Raw genomic sequence first — 14,754 nt, forward strand, 5'->3', positions numbered from 1 at the left:
AAAACCAATTTAAGCGAAAGAGACAAGAGGCCAAAGTAGGATGCCAGACAATGAAATTTGGGATAACCCTTGGACAATCAATGTAAAATAGACTTTCACCTAAATGTGTAGTAATATCTATACGCGTCATAGCTTCTTGACAAGATTTGACAACGGGTGAACAATGCCTTCATCAATTTTCGCAAAAACATCTGCAGTCACTCTAGTAAAGGTGGCAATGAATACCGAATGACAGTTAAACTATACTCATAACTGATACTTCTTCCCTAATTTATTAGAACGGATTAAGTGCTCTTCCGTTCGCAGCTGGGAATCGAATACAGATAGAATCATTTGCACAAATTCCCAGATTGTCTTCGCATCCGACTCTCCCCTTGCTTCTGGATGTAACATCCTCCTCTGGAGATTTTGTCAGATAAATCTGATTACAATAAATTACCGAGATTTTTGGACCTTTAGGTCCGTCCCATACGGGGAGCATGTGATTACTACATTTCCAAAAGCGCTTCCTCGTAACAACTTACGAACTAATATAATCAATTGGGGAAAATTTGATTAGGTGACTCGATGTCAAGGGTTATCGCACTGTCCAGGGGGAGAGATCTTTTCTCGGAATGACTCCAACCGCTTTTTAGAAAAATTCCCATTCATCCAATCCTTTCCGAAAGGGATGCGTATCTGATGCTTGTTAAATCATCCGTGTCCTATCAGCCGGTGGCAGCAGCCATTCGAAACGTTCGGGTTGATTTATCGAGCGGTAAGGAGCTCGCTGTTGTTGCCTATGAATGCGATGACCAGTACGCGTTATGGACGCGAGGAAAAGAGACTAGTTCGGTTTTGACCTTTCTTCGTTGTGGGCTTGGGAAATAAGAGAGAATTGACTTTGTGACTGACTATCAGAGATTGTAACCCTTACATGGACTGCCGCATCGCATTCAGAAGCATGAAGCGTGACACCCCAAGTCGGAAATTAATCAATTACGTTAATCGCAAGTAACGTCTTTCTCAAAACACATTCATAAAATTTAATGCCAAAAGGCATTTAACTTGAATTTGAATGATAAAAACTTGGATTTCTTTTTGGCGGTTAATGTTTTTTTTAATCTTTATTTCTGTGAATTTTGATTTTGTAGTTTGCAAACACCGACTACAAAAGAAGTCAGAATTTCTATCATGCAAATTCAAATACAGTAAAAGCACATTATGTCACAAGTGTTCCCTAAATGTTATGAATGTGTCGGATCCGGATGGCTCAAGTTTAAAACGTTAAGGAAAATTATGAGGAAACTAATAATCGATTTATGTAAATCGACAGTTATGGCAATGAGTTTAAAGATTGTTCCCTGGATGCACGAAAGCGTATTATTTATATATCTCTAGAATCATATAAATTACGACGATAATGCATGTAGGAATAATCTGCAAAATTGATTAAGATTGATTATGAAAAAAAAAAAAATGATACGCCCTTCCTACGCTCCATACTATTCTGAACAAAAGGTTTTTTTTTCTCAAAAATTTAATCAATAATTCAAATTAATTGAATAACAAAAAAACAAGGTTCAGCTTCCTGGTTCCGGAAATATGTGGGATTTAAAGGTAGTTATCGAGAGTCCCCCTTCCGGTGTAGCATTTTCCTCTCTTCTTCTTCTTTCTACGATAAAGGAAGAAGGCCCAATAAATCATTTCAATGGAATTACTGTTTTCGGAGGGTCACCCGCCAGCAGCCTAGTCGTAGCCAGCCGATTGTTCAGTACGATGGCCGGTCCTTTGGTGGGGAAATGATGATGATGGTTTTTAATTAAGGCACAGAAATTGAATATTCAGGTTTGCAAATCTCATAAAGGCGCTTACCGGCATTGGGGAAGAAAATCGTTAGCGAAAAGTAGGTGGACGAGGCGCGGTGGGCAATGAATTTTCACTTTAAGACATCGAGTCGACTTGCCCGGGATGCAGAGTAGTTATGTGAACAACTATCGTCCTTGTTAACGTACCGCTCGTTGTTGCTGGATGGCATTGCTTTTTGGGAAGCAATTGCTTTGGCATGCTGGCATACACGCGATAAATTATTCTAATAAATCTTTGAAATACGGAGGCCTTTGCGCGATGCGTGGGCGTTTTTGTGTTAAATTATTGCTGCTTGGCTTGGGCATGAACGTTCATCAGGATGGTAAATTTCGATTCTTTGGAAAACAAAAACTGATGTGACAGTCGATGTGCAAAGAAGAGAGAAGAAAAATGAAAATAAGAAGAAAAATGAGGGAAAAAAACATAACAGATGGATAAGGAATAAAAGGTAGAAGAAACAAAGGATTCGATCATTGATAGTCTCGCTTTCGGGTAAGACGCTTCGAGTTAGTGGATTTACGACAAACCATCAAAAGTCCATTTACGCTCTTCGACAGTCATAGCTTATAAACATTTACTGGATACCAAATTAGCTTATCGCAACATACATCTTTTGTTTACTCATTTCATTTGCGCCATTGACTTTATTGCGTCCCTTTAAGTATCATCAAAAATAGTAAGCTTTATTGTGCAGCACATAAAAGTAACCGTTAAACACGACATCTGATTTTGTTGTGGTACACGAGCGTGGTTCGTCTACACCAGAAGAAAAATGGGAAACCCCTAACTTGTTACCTACTTCCAACAGCCATTTCCTTCGTATTCTCTACTATTGAACGCCAAATCTAAAATTATCTGCTACAAAACACCCAACCGACCCATCGAGCGGAAGACGACAGCTGTGTTCGTTCGCTTTCCGGCACTTAGCAACCCCCTGAAATCCTTCCCAAGCGCCTTGGAATGCACACACGCACGGAAGCTGCAGGATCACGACAACTGCGAGCACCAAGCCAGTAGTGTCAGAAGTGTTTGTCCAGTTTGCCAAACACTAAACTAAGAGAACGAACACAAAGCACTTCCAACCGGGTATGACAAGTTTAAAGTTTGAACAAGAATTTCTGACCGTGCCAACACCCTGGACTTGGTTTGTCACAGATGGCAGATAACCGCAACAACCGAAAGCTTGTTTTCTGGAACATTGGAAGTAGGAATATATATATTTTTTGCTCGGCTTCACCATTATTCTTACTTTTGCTGACATGAGTTAGTGGCACTGTGTGGTAGGTATCTATTTTTATAATCTTCCACTTCCCTTGACTAGGTATATGTTGCCGCGGAATTTTTCTCACATCCCTTCGAAGGAGTATGTCTGTCTGATCCACACCCTAATTCCCCGGAAAAGGGGCTCCAATAATTTAGGTTTTCTTTTAAAACGATTTTCCATTTCTATTTTTCTCAGGGGCAGATCAGATTCCGTTTTTGTCAGCTTTCAACACATCCCAGAACACGTACCGGTCTCAAGAGGGGGTGAGCATAAGTACGATAGCAGCGGGGGTTTAGTGGATCAATCTGAGATATGTTGTTTGGATTCATTTGTTCCAATAAATTCACCGTGGGGGATTTTCGTGTCCACTCATTTTACGATCAAAGCGACTTTACTCTTAAATGTCCCAGTAGAATGAGTTTATGATAGGGAATTATCGTCTTCTGCTATCACTCGCTAACTTGAGCAAACTGCAAGATGAGGGGTTGATTTATGTTTCTCTTAGTGCTTTCTTGCACCGCTGTCGCTTTTCATAAAAGTTTGTGAACCGTCCGGTGAATTGGGTTGTTCATAATGATTTTTGATGGAAATCAGACTGAATACATCTCCAACACAAGAAGTCCATCCTTATGGATGAAATTTACTTTCCGATCCGTTGGACTACCTACATATTGCTTGAAGCAACATGTAACCGGAACGAAGCATACCGATTAGAAACATTTTCCATTATTTTTATCGAATTTAGGCCGATACTAATATTAAATTTATTTTATGTCAATATGGAATTATTATGGAAGCTAGAAGGATCGGACTAATCATCAACACGTCGAAAACGAAGTACATGTAGACAATGTGAGCCACCCAGCGCGAGTTTGCATCGATGGTGATGAAATCGGGGTGGTTGAAGAATTTGTGTACTTGGGCTCACTGGTGACTGCCGAAAATGATACCAGTAGAGAAATTCGGAGACGCATAGTGGCTGGAAATCGTACGTACTTTAGACTCCGCAAGTAAGGGTATGCGATAACACACTTTTTCCTAACGAAACGAAACGAAACGGAATTTAAAATGTCTATGTTGATTCGAAACGAAACGAAACGAAATATAGATTTACTTTCGAGTCTTCGAAACGATACGAAATCAGGGTTCATTTAATTCGAAATTTTTCGAAACGAAACGAAATTTAATTTTTTTTTCCGCGGAATTTTTATTAAATTGGTTTTATATTGTGTACGGAATTTCGATTTCACTTTTCAAAGTCAAATAACTGTTTTGCGATAAATAGAGTTATAATAAGAGAAGTAGTAGTCTGTGATAAATCGCCTCATTCCCGTTTATATACCATTGCCAATAAGGCAATACCCCAGCATTTGTGCCGCTTTGAAAGCAATACATCGTGGAGCGTGTGCTCCCGAATCTGATCAATCAGTTCAGTTTTATATTAGTAAGTATATAAAAATATAGAAATTGTTTGATTTTTCGTTTCAAATTTCGTTAAAAACCTAATTTTACCTGAATTTTCTTTAATTTTTTGTGAATTTTTTCATAGGGTTAACTCATAGTTTCATTGACGCTAAAGGTCGTAATCGAGTAAAAACCAACCGTGTATAAAAAGAACTGGGTGTAATCTACTCTGGATAAAAAAAAGTTATTCACTTGCTTCGGACTTCAAAAGGGCCCTTAAAATCCACGACACGACTTTCCATCTTTGACAAAGTCATAGTGATCTGATTCATATCTGGTAACATTTGCACAAATAGGATATAATAGTTAAAGATACTTTTCGTTTTCTGTCAGATATTTCTAACAAAATACTGAGGATGCTTTATAGAAGAAAACTAAATACGTATTTGTCGACTCAGAACGGGGCTATGTAGTAAGCATCTCAAATAGCTATGCGAGCAAAGGCGTAGGATTGCCAATCCGGAGATGGCGAGCTCGATTCTCGGTCTGGTCAAAGATGTCTTGCCACACAAGATCAGTGTTGGTAAAATCATTCATAAAAGTATTGAGCGCTCCCGCGCGAACTAACTCGTTTGCTACTTTAAAGGAATGCATCACGTCTGAGTTTTTCATGCTAAAACGGCTCATTTAACTAATTTCCCAAAAAATCATTTCGCTCCTAAAAGTGTTTAAAATCAATTTGGGCGCAATATTGTTTACACACGCAAGAGTATCCATATTTATGTGTTGAACGTTATTTTACTGTTAATTTACGAAGGAGAACAAAAGAAAACGTACGATGATTCAAATGGATGATTCAACTCAGCCATGATTTATTAGGTGCTGAGTTGGATGCGTTTCAACTCACGTTTGATTTGAATCATTCTTGAGTTTTGAGATTTTGAGTTTTTCCCAACACTGCACAAGATACATTCGTTACGTTCAGGAGCCCTGGTCGAACGAGTAGTTCAAACTGGAGGGTAGATGATGGCTACACTCACAGCGACCACCTGGCGGTTCGCTACAGTATCTACTATACGACCAGCATTCAGCGGACGGAAGAAGGGGCGAGGCCTAGCCCCGAAGTACGATGGGCTCCCGAGATGTTCAGATTTGTCATGCAGAGATTCCTGGACGAGGGAGTCTTCCCTGCAGCATTGAAAAGGCAGAGCTTGGTCCTATTGCCAAAAGCGGAAAAAACACCGGGGGATCCATCGGCATATAGACCAATATGCGAGGCATATAGACCAAGAGGAGTGGATGAGTTCCAGGAAGTTAGAACTGGCTCACCACAAGACTGAGGTGGTCTTAACAACCGAAAGTCGGAGCAACGAGCGGTGATAAGGGCAGGCAACTGCGCGGTCAGCTCTGAACGTTCCATCAAACTCTTGGGGATAATGATCGACGATAAGCTCACCTTTGGTAGCCACGTCAATTACGCCTGCAAGCGTGCCTCCACAGCTATAGTGGCATTGTCCCGGATGATGTCCAATAGCTCTGCGGTTGCGTTGCTCTATCCATACTGAGGTATGAGGGGCCAGCTTGGGGCACGGCCCTGCGTATTAACTGCTACAGAACGAAGTTAGAAAGTACGTATAGGCTCATGTGCCTAAGATTTGCGAGCGCGTACCGTACCGTGTCGCACGATGCACTTTGCGTCATCACCGGTATGATGCCTATTGACATCGTTATCGATGAAGACATAGAGTGTTTATAAATGCGCGACACGAGAGGCATTCGAAGGACTGTCTGGTTGGCCTCAATGGTCAAATGGCAGCGTGCGTGGGACAGTTCCACTAAGGGTAGATGGACAACCTAGTCCGGAGGATGTGTAAAGATGAAGTTGGCTGGAACGCCGTTTTATCGGCTATTGTCCAAATCGTCTCGGAGCTACACATGAGGTGGCGCGTGGACTCTAGGAATGGCTAGTTCAGGCGCAAATAAGAGGTGGTTCAAGGGCTCGGAGTCGGCTTCATGGGTCATACCAGCCCTGTGGTCGAACTCGATCCTTTTATCGAACAAGTGGCCGCGCGAAGAACAACATGGTATCGTCACTTTCGCGGCGTTGGTTAACCGGGCGGGTTCCGAGCCCGAGGACGGAAAGGGGTCCTCGTCAAGGCTGGGGCAGGCGTAGGCACCACGTCGGCAAGTCCCTCTGTGTGTTGACGTATTGGCCATATCGCAGAGAGGTCAATTTGAGGTGCACGCGGCATCATCTTTCTTGATACCAGCCGTGCAGATGGAAGCAGGCGTGAAGTCGATCCTTCCCACCTTCCGAGGACATAGGGCGTGGTAAGGCCACCTGGAAATCCGGCAATGCGCTGGCACGATAACATGGTCTTCTTCTAAAAAAGCGAGTCACGATGTTTGGTGCTGCAAGTACATGCTGCCAACCTCGAGGGTGCGATGTGCACTGGCCCCCCTTTGAAGCATTACTTTCTGGTTGTCCCGAAGGGACGATGGCGGCGGCAATGGAAACGGTTTAGCGGGTCGGGTATGTAGTCCTACCTCTCTCGTTTGCTGATGGTCCCAACCCCGCACTCCCTGGACGTCCAACCCAGGATGTCTCCACTTGTCATAAGACGAGTTTGTACAATCCCATTGAATTCCACCACTTAATTGTATCTCGACAGATACGTATTTCGACTTCAACAGTAAGGCCGTCTTCAGTGTCTCGTACTTGACTTCTTAACCAGGATGTCTGTTGAGCAGATTCCCCCTCCATTGCTTAGGAAGAAAAAAAAAACAAGATACCTACTCATGCAATGGTGGACATAGAAAAGTTTTTAATTAATAACTGAGGAAGTACTAATAGAATACTAAGTTGAAAAGCAGATCAAGTTCCAGTTGGGATGTAGAACCATTGAAGAAGAAGAAGTGAGCGTTAATAGAAAAAAATGTGTAACTAAAGTTTTGAAAATAGTTTTATGGTTTAGTTCAGCGGCGCAGCCAAAATTTTTGATAATATAAAGTATGGTTTAAGTTTAAATTTGTTTCGGAATTCCGCGAAATTCCGTTAAATTCCGTTAGAAGCTGGTTTTTTCTAGCGAAATTTTTGTAATTTTACGAAACGAAACGAAATGAAGAAATCAGATTTCGCCATGCTCAAATTCCGCGAAATTCCGCGGAATTTCGTTTCGAACCACCTGAAACGAAATTTTTCGAAATACCGCATATGCTTATCCGCAAGACGCTGAGCGATCGAATAGAGTTCGCCGCTGTACCAAATTGACAATCTACAAATCGCTCATTAGACCAGTATTTCTCTACGGACACGAGACCTGGACGATGCTTGTGGAGGACCAACACGCACTTGAAGTTTTCGAAAGGAAAATGCTGCGTACCATGGTGGAGTGCAGATGGCGGATGGTACATGGAGGAGACGAATGAATTACGAGTTGCATGAGCTGCTGCGAGAACCATCCATCGTTCACACCGCGAAAATCGGACGACTGCGGTGGCCCGGGCACGTAGCCAGAATGTCGGACAGTAACCCGGAGAAAATGGTTCTCGACAACGATCCGACGGGCACAAGAAGGCAAAGTGGATCGATCAGGTGGAGGATGACTTGCGGACACTCCGTGGGCTGCGTGGTGTGCGACGTGTAGCCATGGACCGAGCCGAATAAAGAAGACTCTTCTATAGCGCACAGCCCACTTCGGCCTTAGTCTTTATAAATAAATAAATATCTATCGGCATAAATATTCTACATCCTATCAGGTCACGCATATTAAGGGGACTCTTGCTTACAGATTCCGTCTAATCTCCCTTGCAATATGTGGACTACCCATTTCCATCAATGTTCTCGAACATCTACATATTGTTATCGGTATTCAATGGCTTTTATGTTGCTCGGCACACGCTATCCAGCTGAAAGGTCGTCCGAATTGTAAATTTTAAACATCATCTGCGTTATCTTTGCCTATACTCAACACGTTTCAAGAGTGGTACATTCGAACTTTGGTGCGTGGATCAATCCGGTTGTGTTTCCAAATATTTCGATAACTCGCAAAGTTATCCCCAGCTCGTGATTCCATGTCGATCCCAATTTCGCTATCTGATGATATCAGACTGTCAAGATATTGAAATCCTCCGATCGTCCGGCTACTGCAAAGTTTGCGGGGCTGTTCCCGTTGACACTCAACATCCTGGTCCTGCTGACTTTGATGGTGAGACGCCGCAAAAAAGCAAACGGTCAGCTCTTTGAGCCCACTCAGCATAAATGAGCGTCGCATTACTAAATAATATAGCGCTTCGTGATCATTAGCCAGTAGTTCAAATTGTACACCTCGGATGGGTGCTTTTTGAAGAACGCTGGCTGAGACTTGAAGACGCTGTTCGAAGTTCTCGAACCAATATTTCAGATGTCCAAGTCAAAGAGTGATTGGTGCAATAACCTCCGGTTGCTGCAGCCATCCTTTCTTCATTGGTCAGGAAGTCTACCCATGCCTGTCCTGTCTCCAGCAGCGCCCGACTCCCACTTACAGGGATACATACCGTTGACGGACTCTACTTTACTCCTTTGATTCTTTATGTTCCTCATCTTTTCCTTCTCCACGCTCTTTAATCTTCCGTCGGGTTACATCTGTGATCCACTCTTTTCGCTGAGTGAGCAGCTCACCCAAGTTATTCTCGCCGATTTCAATACATGCATTCTTCACTGCCCACTTATATTCTACGCTGCCACCTTCGAGAACATCTACTACCCGAGTTCTAAGGTCTTCAACGAACGATTTATTCACAGCTGGATCTTCTGGTCGGTCTATGTTGATTCGTCGCCCGAGCCTCTCCTGACACCGCTGAATCCGAGCAATGCGTTGTCGCCAATTAGAATATGATAGTCAAACGCGATGTCAGCGCTGCGTTTATTGTGGACTCAAAAAGGCATCGTCTCCGTTTTCAGCCGATCCATTTCCAGAGGAGTCAAATACTACCCAACACCAAATCGTATATAATGCAACATAAAATGCTAAAGTGGAGGCGATATACGTACATGTTGTATGGAGAAGTACCTATATCGCCTCCACTTTAGCATCTTATGTAACATCATATACGACCTTGTGTTGACTGGGTAGTCCAGCCAACTAAAAACAGTTCTGGGAAGTAAGCCAAATGTTGCTGGCTGCAGACGTTAGAAGCGCTCGCGGGTTGAATCCTCGGCCGACGATGCAATGGGAGGAAACAGGATCAAGGACAAATCCGTGGTTGATAGATAAAGACGCGACATGTCAGTCACTCATCGATTCAGTTGATCAGCTGAGACGTTGGCTCGACCACTTACAACAACTTCTTCTAGTTTTAACAACCTCTCCTAATTCAGATATAGGGAAAGGTTGACAATTCTCCGACGGCAGCAGGCAGGCCTCGGACGATCATGTGAGAACCATTCTGTCACGCTTTGCATAATCCTGGAGCAGGTCATTGAATTTCAAGAGTCCCTCCATTTGGTACTATTTGACCACGGAATCGTGAGTGAGTACAAGAGTGCGCTCATCGTAGTCGGTGAAATCATGGACCTCTCCAGCAGTCTACCTCCATAGAGCAATCGAACGAGATCATCATACTGTTTTACTCACGCCACAGCGCTCTATCAAGTAGAGTAAACTGAATGACCTGATCGTATGCTTCCACTCATCAACGTCAACAAAACCAAATCATTTGATGTGAACAACTCCAACTCCACGGTAGCCGGGCAAACAGTGGAGAAGGTCGAAACCAAAGCCAGCCAACACGTCGGGCGGCGGACCAAGATCACATAGAACATGGAGATCCAATCTGTCAAGGCAATGCACCAAACCTCGAATACTCATCTCTAACGTGAAATCTGTGATGTTGTACGCCAGTAAGACTTGGTGCGTATTGACAGAGATCACATAGATTTCAAGCATTCATCACCCGATGTCTATGATGTACAGCTCGGGCCTGGTGGGCTCACAACTGGATCCCGAATGCTGAGCCCCATCGACGATGCCATCGAGATCCAATATCAACGGCAACTCCACAGTGTGAATGGGCGTAGGCCGGCCACAGACAACGTAAGAGCAGTGACGCGCGCTGCATGCAAGCGCTAGAACCCGGCAGGACATCGCAGCAGAGGCAGACCCAGGCTCAACCCTAAAAAAACAAAGTCGATAGTAGATAGGAGATCCTTAACGTTGGCCCCATGTACCCCAAAAGGTGCTCAGAACACAAGAGTGGGTGTGTAAGAATTGGATCTAACTTAATGATTGCCACATGTACATGGATGCTGAGAAAGAACCCAATCCTAATGCCGTATAGCCTATGTATTGTGTAACTTTGATTAGCTAAGTAATAGAGATTTATTTTAGAACTTGTTTGGAAGAATGTTTTATTTTTCATAAAACAAGTGGAACTGTAACTCTCAAAAAGCAAGGTTGTTTTCAGTGTATCGTACCTTGGAGTAAGCAGCGGGCAGCAGGGACTATGTCCAAGGGCTTGACGATCACTCCCCAGGCCATCTGCGAGTTGTGGGGCTTGCCTAGTATGTGGTGGGGTTTGACAGTGGGCCCTGTTAAACCTCTATAAAAAGCTGCATGTATCCGCAAGTAGGCTCCACCAAAGCGACCGTGTGCCGCTCAAAGCGCACAAGCCCAAGTCCTGGTGTTAGGTGGGACGCTAAACAGCCCTGACACGACGGCCCTCCGACGAGACAGGAGGTTTGCGCAGGCCCAATAAGCCGCCTAGAAAACCAATCATTACGAACAATATAAGAGATAATGCGACTCGATATAATCGGCAAAGACCTAGGCGACGAATACAGGATCACGATTGGAAGCTTGGAACATGGAATTGCAAGTCGCTTAGTTTCGCAGGTTGCGACAGGATGATCTACGATGAATTACATCCCCGCAACTTCGACGTCGTGGCGCTGCAGGAGAGGAGATTTGCTGGACAGGACAGAAAGTGTGGAAAAGCGGGCATCGAGCGGCTACCTTCTACCAAAGCTGTGGCACCACCAACGAGCTGGGAACCGGCTTCATAGTGCTGGGTAAGATGCGCCAACGCGTGATTGGGTGGCAGCCAATCAACGCAAGGATGTGCAAGCTGAGGATTAAGGGCCGTTTCTTCAACTATAGCATCATCAACGTGCACTGCTCACACGAAGGGAGACCCGACGACGAGAAAGAAGCGTTCTACGCACAGCTGGAGCAGACATACGATGGATGCCCACTGCGGGACGTTAAAATCGTCATCGGTGACATGAACGCACAGGTAGGAAGGGAGGAAATGTATAGACCGGTCATCGGACCGGATAGTCTGCACACCGTATCGAATGACAACGGCCAACGATGCATAAACTTCGCAGCCTCCCGCGGAATGGTAGTCCGAAGCACCTTCTTTCCCCGCAAAAATATCCACAAGGCCACATGGAGATCACCTAACCAAGAAACGGAAAACCAAATCGACCACGTTCTAATCGACGGTAAATTCTTCTCCACCATCACGAACGTCCGCACTTACCGCAGTGCGAATATTGAATCCGACCACTACCTCGTTGCAGTATGCCTGCGCTCAAAACTCTCGACGGTGTACAACACGCGTCGAAGTCGGACGCCGCGGCTTAACATTGGGCGGCTACAAGACGGTAGACTAGCCCAAGAATACGCGCAGCAGCTGGAAGTGGCACTTCCAACGGAAGAGCAGCTAGGCGCAGCGTCTCTTGAAGATGGCTGGAGAGATATTCGATCCGCCATTGGTAGCACCGCAACCGCTGCACTAGGCACGGTGCCCCCGGGTCAGAGAAACGACTGGTATGACGGCGAATGTGAGCAGTTAGTGGAAGAGAAGAATGCAGCATGGGCGAGATTGCTGCAACACCGCACGAGGGCGAACGAGGCACGATTTAAACAGGCGCGGAACAGACAAAACTCGATTTTCCGGAGGAAAAAGCGCCAGCAGGAAGATCGAGACCGTGAAGAAACGGAGCAACTGTACCGCGCTAATGACACACGAAAGTTCTATGAGAAGTTAAACCGTTCACGTAAGGGCCACGTGCCACAGCCCGATATGTGTAAGGACATAAACGGGAACCTTCTTACGAACGAGCGTGAGGTGATCCAAAGGTGGCGGCAGCACTACGAAGAACACCTGAATGGCGATGTGGCAGACGAAGATGGCGGTATGGTGATGGACCTGGGAGAACGCGCGCAGGACATAATTCTACCGGCTCCGGATCTCCAGGAAATCCAGGAGGAGATTGGCCGGCTCAAGAACAACAAAGCCCCTTGGGTTGACCAACTACCAGGAGAGCTATTTAAACACGGTGGTGAGGCACTGGCTAGAGCGCTGCACTGGGTCATTACCAAGATTTGGGAGGAGGAAGTTTTGCCGCAGGAGTGGATGGAAGGTGTCGTGTGTCCCATCTACAAAAAGGGCGATAAGCTGGATTGTAGCAACTACCGCGCAATCACATTGCTGAACGCCGCCTACAAGATACTCTCCCAAATTTTATGCCGTCGACTAGCACCAACTGCAAGGGAGTTCGTGGGGCAGTACCAGGCGGGTTTTATGGGCGAACGCTCCACCACGGACCAGGTGTTTGCCATTCGTCAAGTACTGCAGAAATGCCGCGAATACAACGTGCCCACATCATCTATTCATCGACTTCAAAGCCGCATATGATACAATCGATCGGGACCAGCTATGGCAGCTAATGCACGAAAACGGATTTCCGGATAAACTGACACGGTTGATCAAAGCGACGATGGATCGGGTGATGTGCGTAGTTCGAGTTTCAGGGGCATTCTCGAGTCCCTTCGAAACCCGCAGAGGGTTACGGCAAGGTGATGGTCTTTCGTGTTTGCTATTCAACATCGCTTTGGAAGGTGTAATACGAAGAGCAGGGATTAACACGAGTGGTACAATTTTCAATAAGTCCGTCCAGCTATTTGGTTTCGCCGACGACATAGATATTATGGCACGTAACTTTGAGAAGATGGAGGAAGCCTACATCAGACTGAAGAGGGAAGCTAAGCGGATCGGACTAGTCATCAACACGTCGAAGACGAAGTACATGATAGGAAGAGGTTCAAGAGAAGACAATGTGAGCCACCCACCGCGAGTTTGCATCGGTGGTGACGAAATCGAGGTGGTAGAAGAATTTGTGTACTTGGGCTCACTGGTGACTGCCGAAAATGACACCAGCACAGAAATTCGGAGACGCATAGTGGCTGGAAATCGTACGTACTTTGGACTCCGCAAGACGCTCCGATCGAATAGAGTTCGCCGCCGTACCAAACTGACAATCTACAAAACGCTAATTAGACCGGTAGTCCTCTACGGACACGAGACCTGGACGATACTCGTGGAGGACCAACGCGCACTTGGAGTTTTCGAAAGGAAAGTGCTGCGTACCATCTATGGTGGGGTGCAGATGGCGGACGGTACGTGGAGGAGGCGAATGAACCACGAATTGCATCAGCTGTTGGGAGAACCATCCATCGTTCACACCGCGAAAATCGGACGACTGCGATGGGCCGGGCACGTAGCCAGAATGTCGGACAGTAACCCGGTGAAAATGGTTCTCGACAACGATCCGACGGGCTCAAGAAGGCGAGGTGCGCAGCGGGCAAGGTGGATCGATCAGGTGGAGGATGACTTGCGGACCCTCCGTAGACTGCGTGGTTGGCGACGTGTAGCCATGGACCGAGCCGAATGGAGAAGACTCTTATATACCGCACAGGCCACTTCGGCCTTAGTCTGAATAAATAAATAAAATAAACCTTGGAGTAAGGTAAACCAAAATCTGCAACCATACACCTGATGAGACATCTCAGATCGTGTAAGGATTGGCCCAGGCAGCATGAGCCAAAATGACCTCCGTACAACCCCTGCAGCTGATCCACGCATATTTCTTGCATGTGTAAGTTCAGCGTCCATTGCATCCTCTCTACGGGTTTATCCGAGGCTAACAAGTAGCATGGCATTTAAATAATTTTAGGAACGTGAGCATGACATGACATGCTGATATCACTGCTCCACCGATTCTACTTCAAACTTCACATATCTATTCCGTATAGTCCGGGAAGTCTGCAATTCCGAACATACATAAAACATCCATGTTCAGATAACACATCTCTGATTTCAAAAGTACACCTGACCATTTCCCCAGTACAACCAATTTGAGCTTCATACTTGACTTAAACAAAAGCTTATAACTCAAGCCGTACTTTAAAAAA

At 45.2% G+C, this 14,754-nt stretch overlaps 1 protein-coding gene across 1 annotated transcript in view; it reads right to left on the reverse strand.

The window, feature by feature from the left end:
- LOC134222494 (proline-rich protein 36-like) overlaps positions 1-9,098 on the reverse strand; it is a 12,572-nt gene extending 3,474 nt beyond the window's left edge. Inside the window, exon 1 of the mRNA XM_062701641.1 lies at positions 9,041-9,098. Within this exon, the coding sequence (XP_062557625.1) occupies positions 9,041-9,098 (58 nt within the window). The remainder of the gene's footprint in view (positions 1-9,040) is intronic.
- Positions 9,099-14,754: the final 5,656 nt, after the last annotated feature.

Source organism: Armigeres subalbatus, chromosome 3, assembly GCF_024139115.2.
Source record: "Armigeres subalbatus isolate Guangzhou_Male chromosome 3, GZ_Asu_2, whole genome shotgun sequence".
Classification (NCBI taxonomy): Eukaryota; Metazoa; Arthropoda; class Insecta; order Diptera; family Culicidae; genus Armigeres; species Armigeres subalbatus.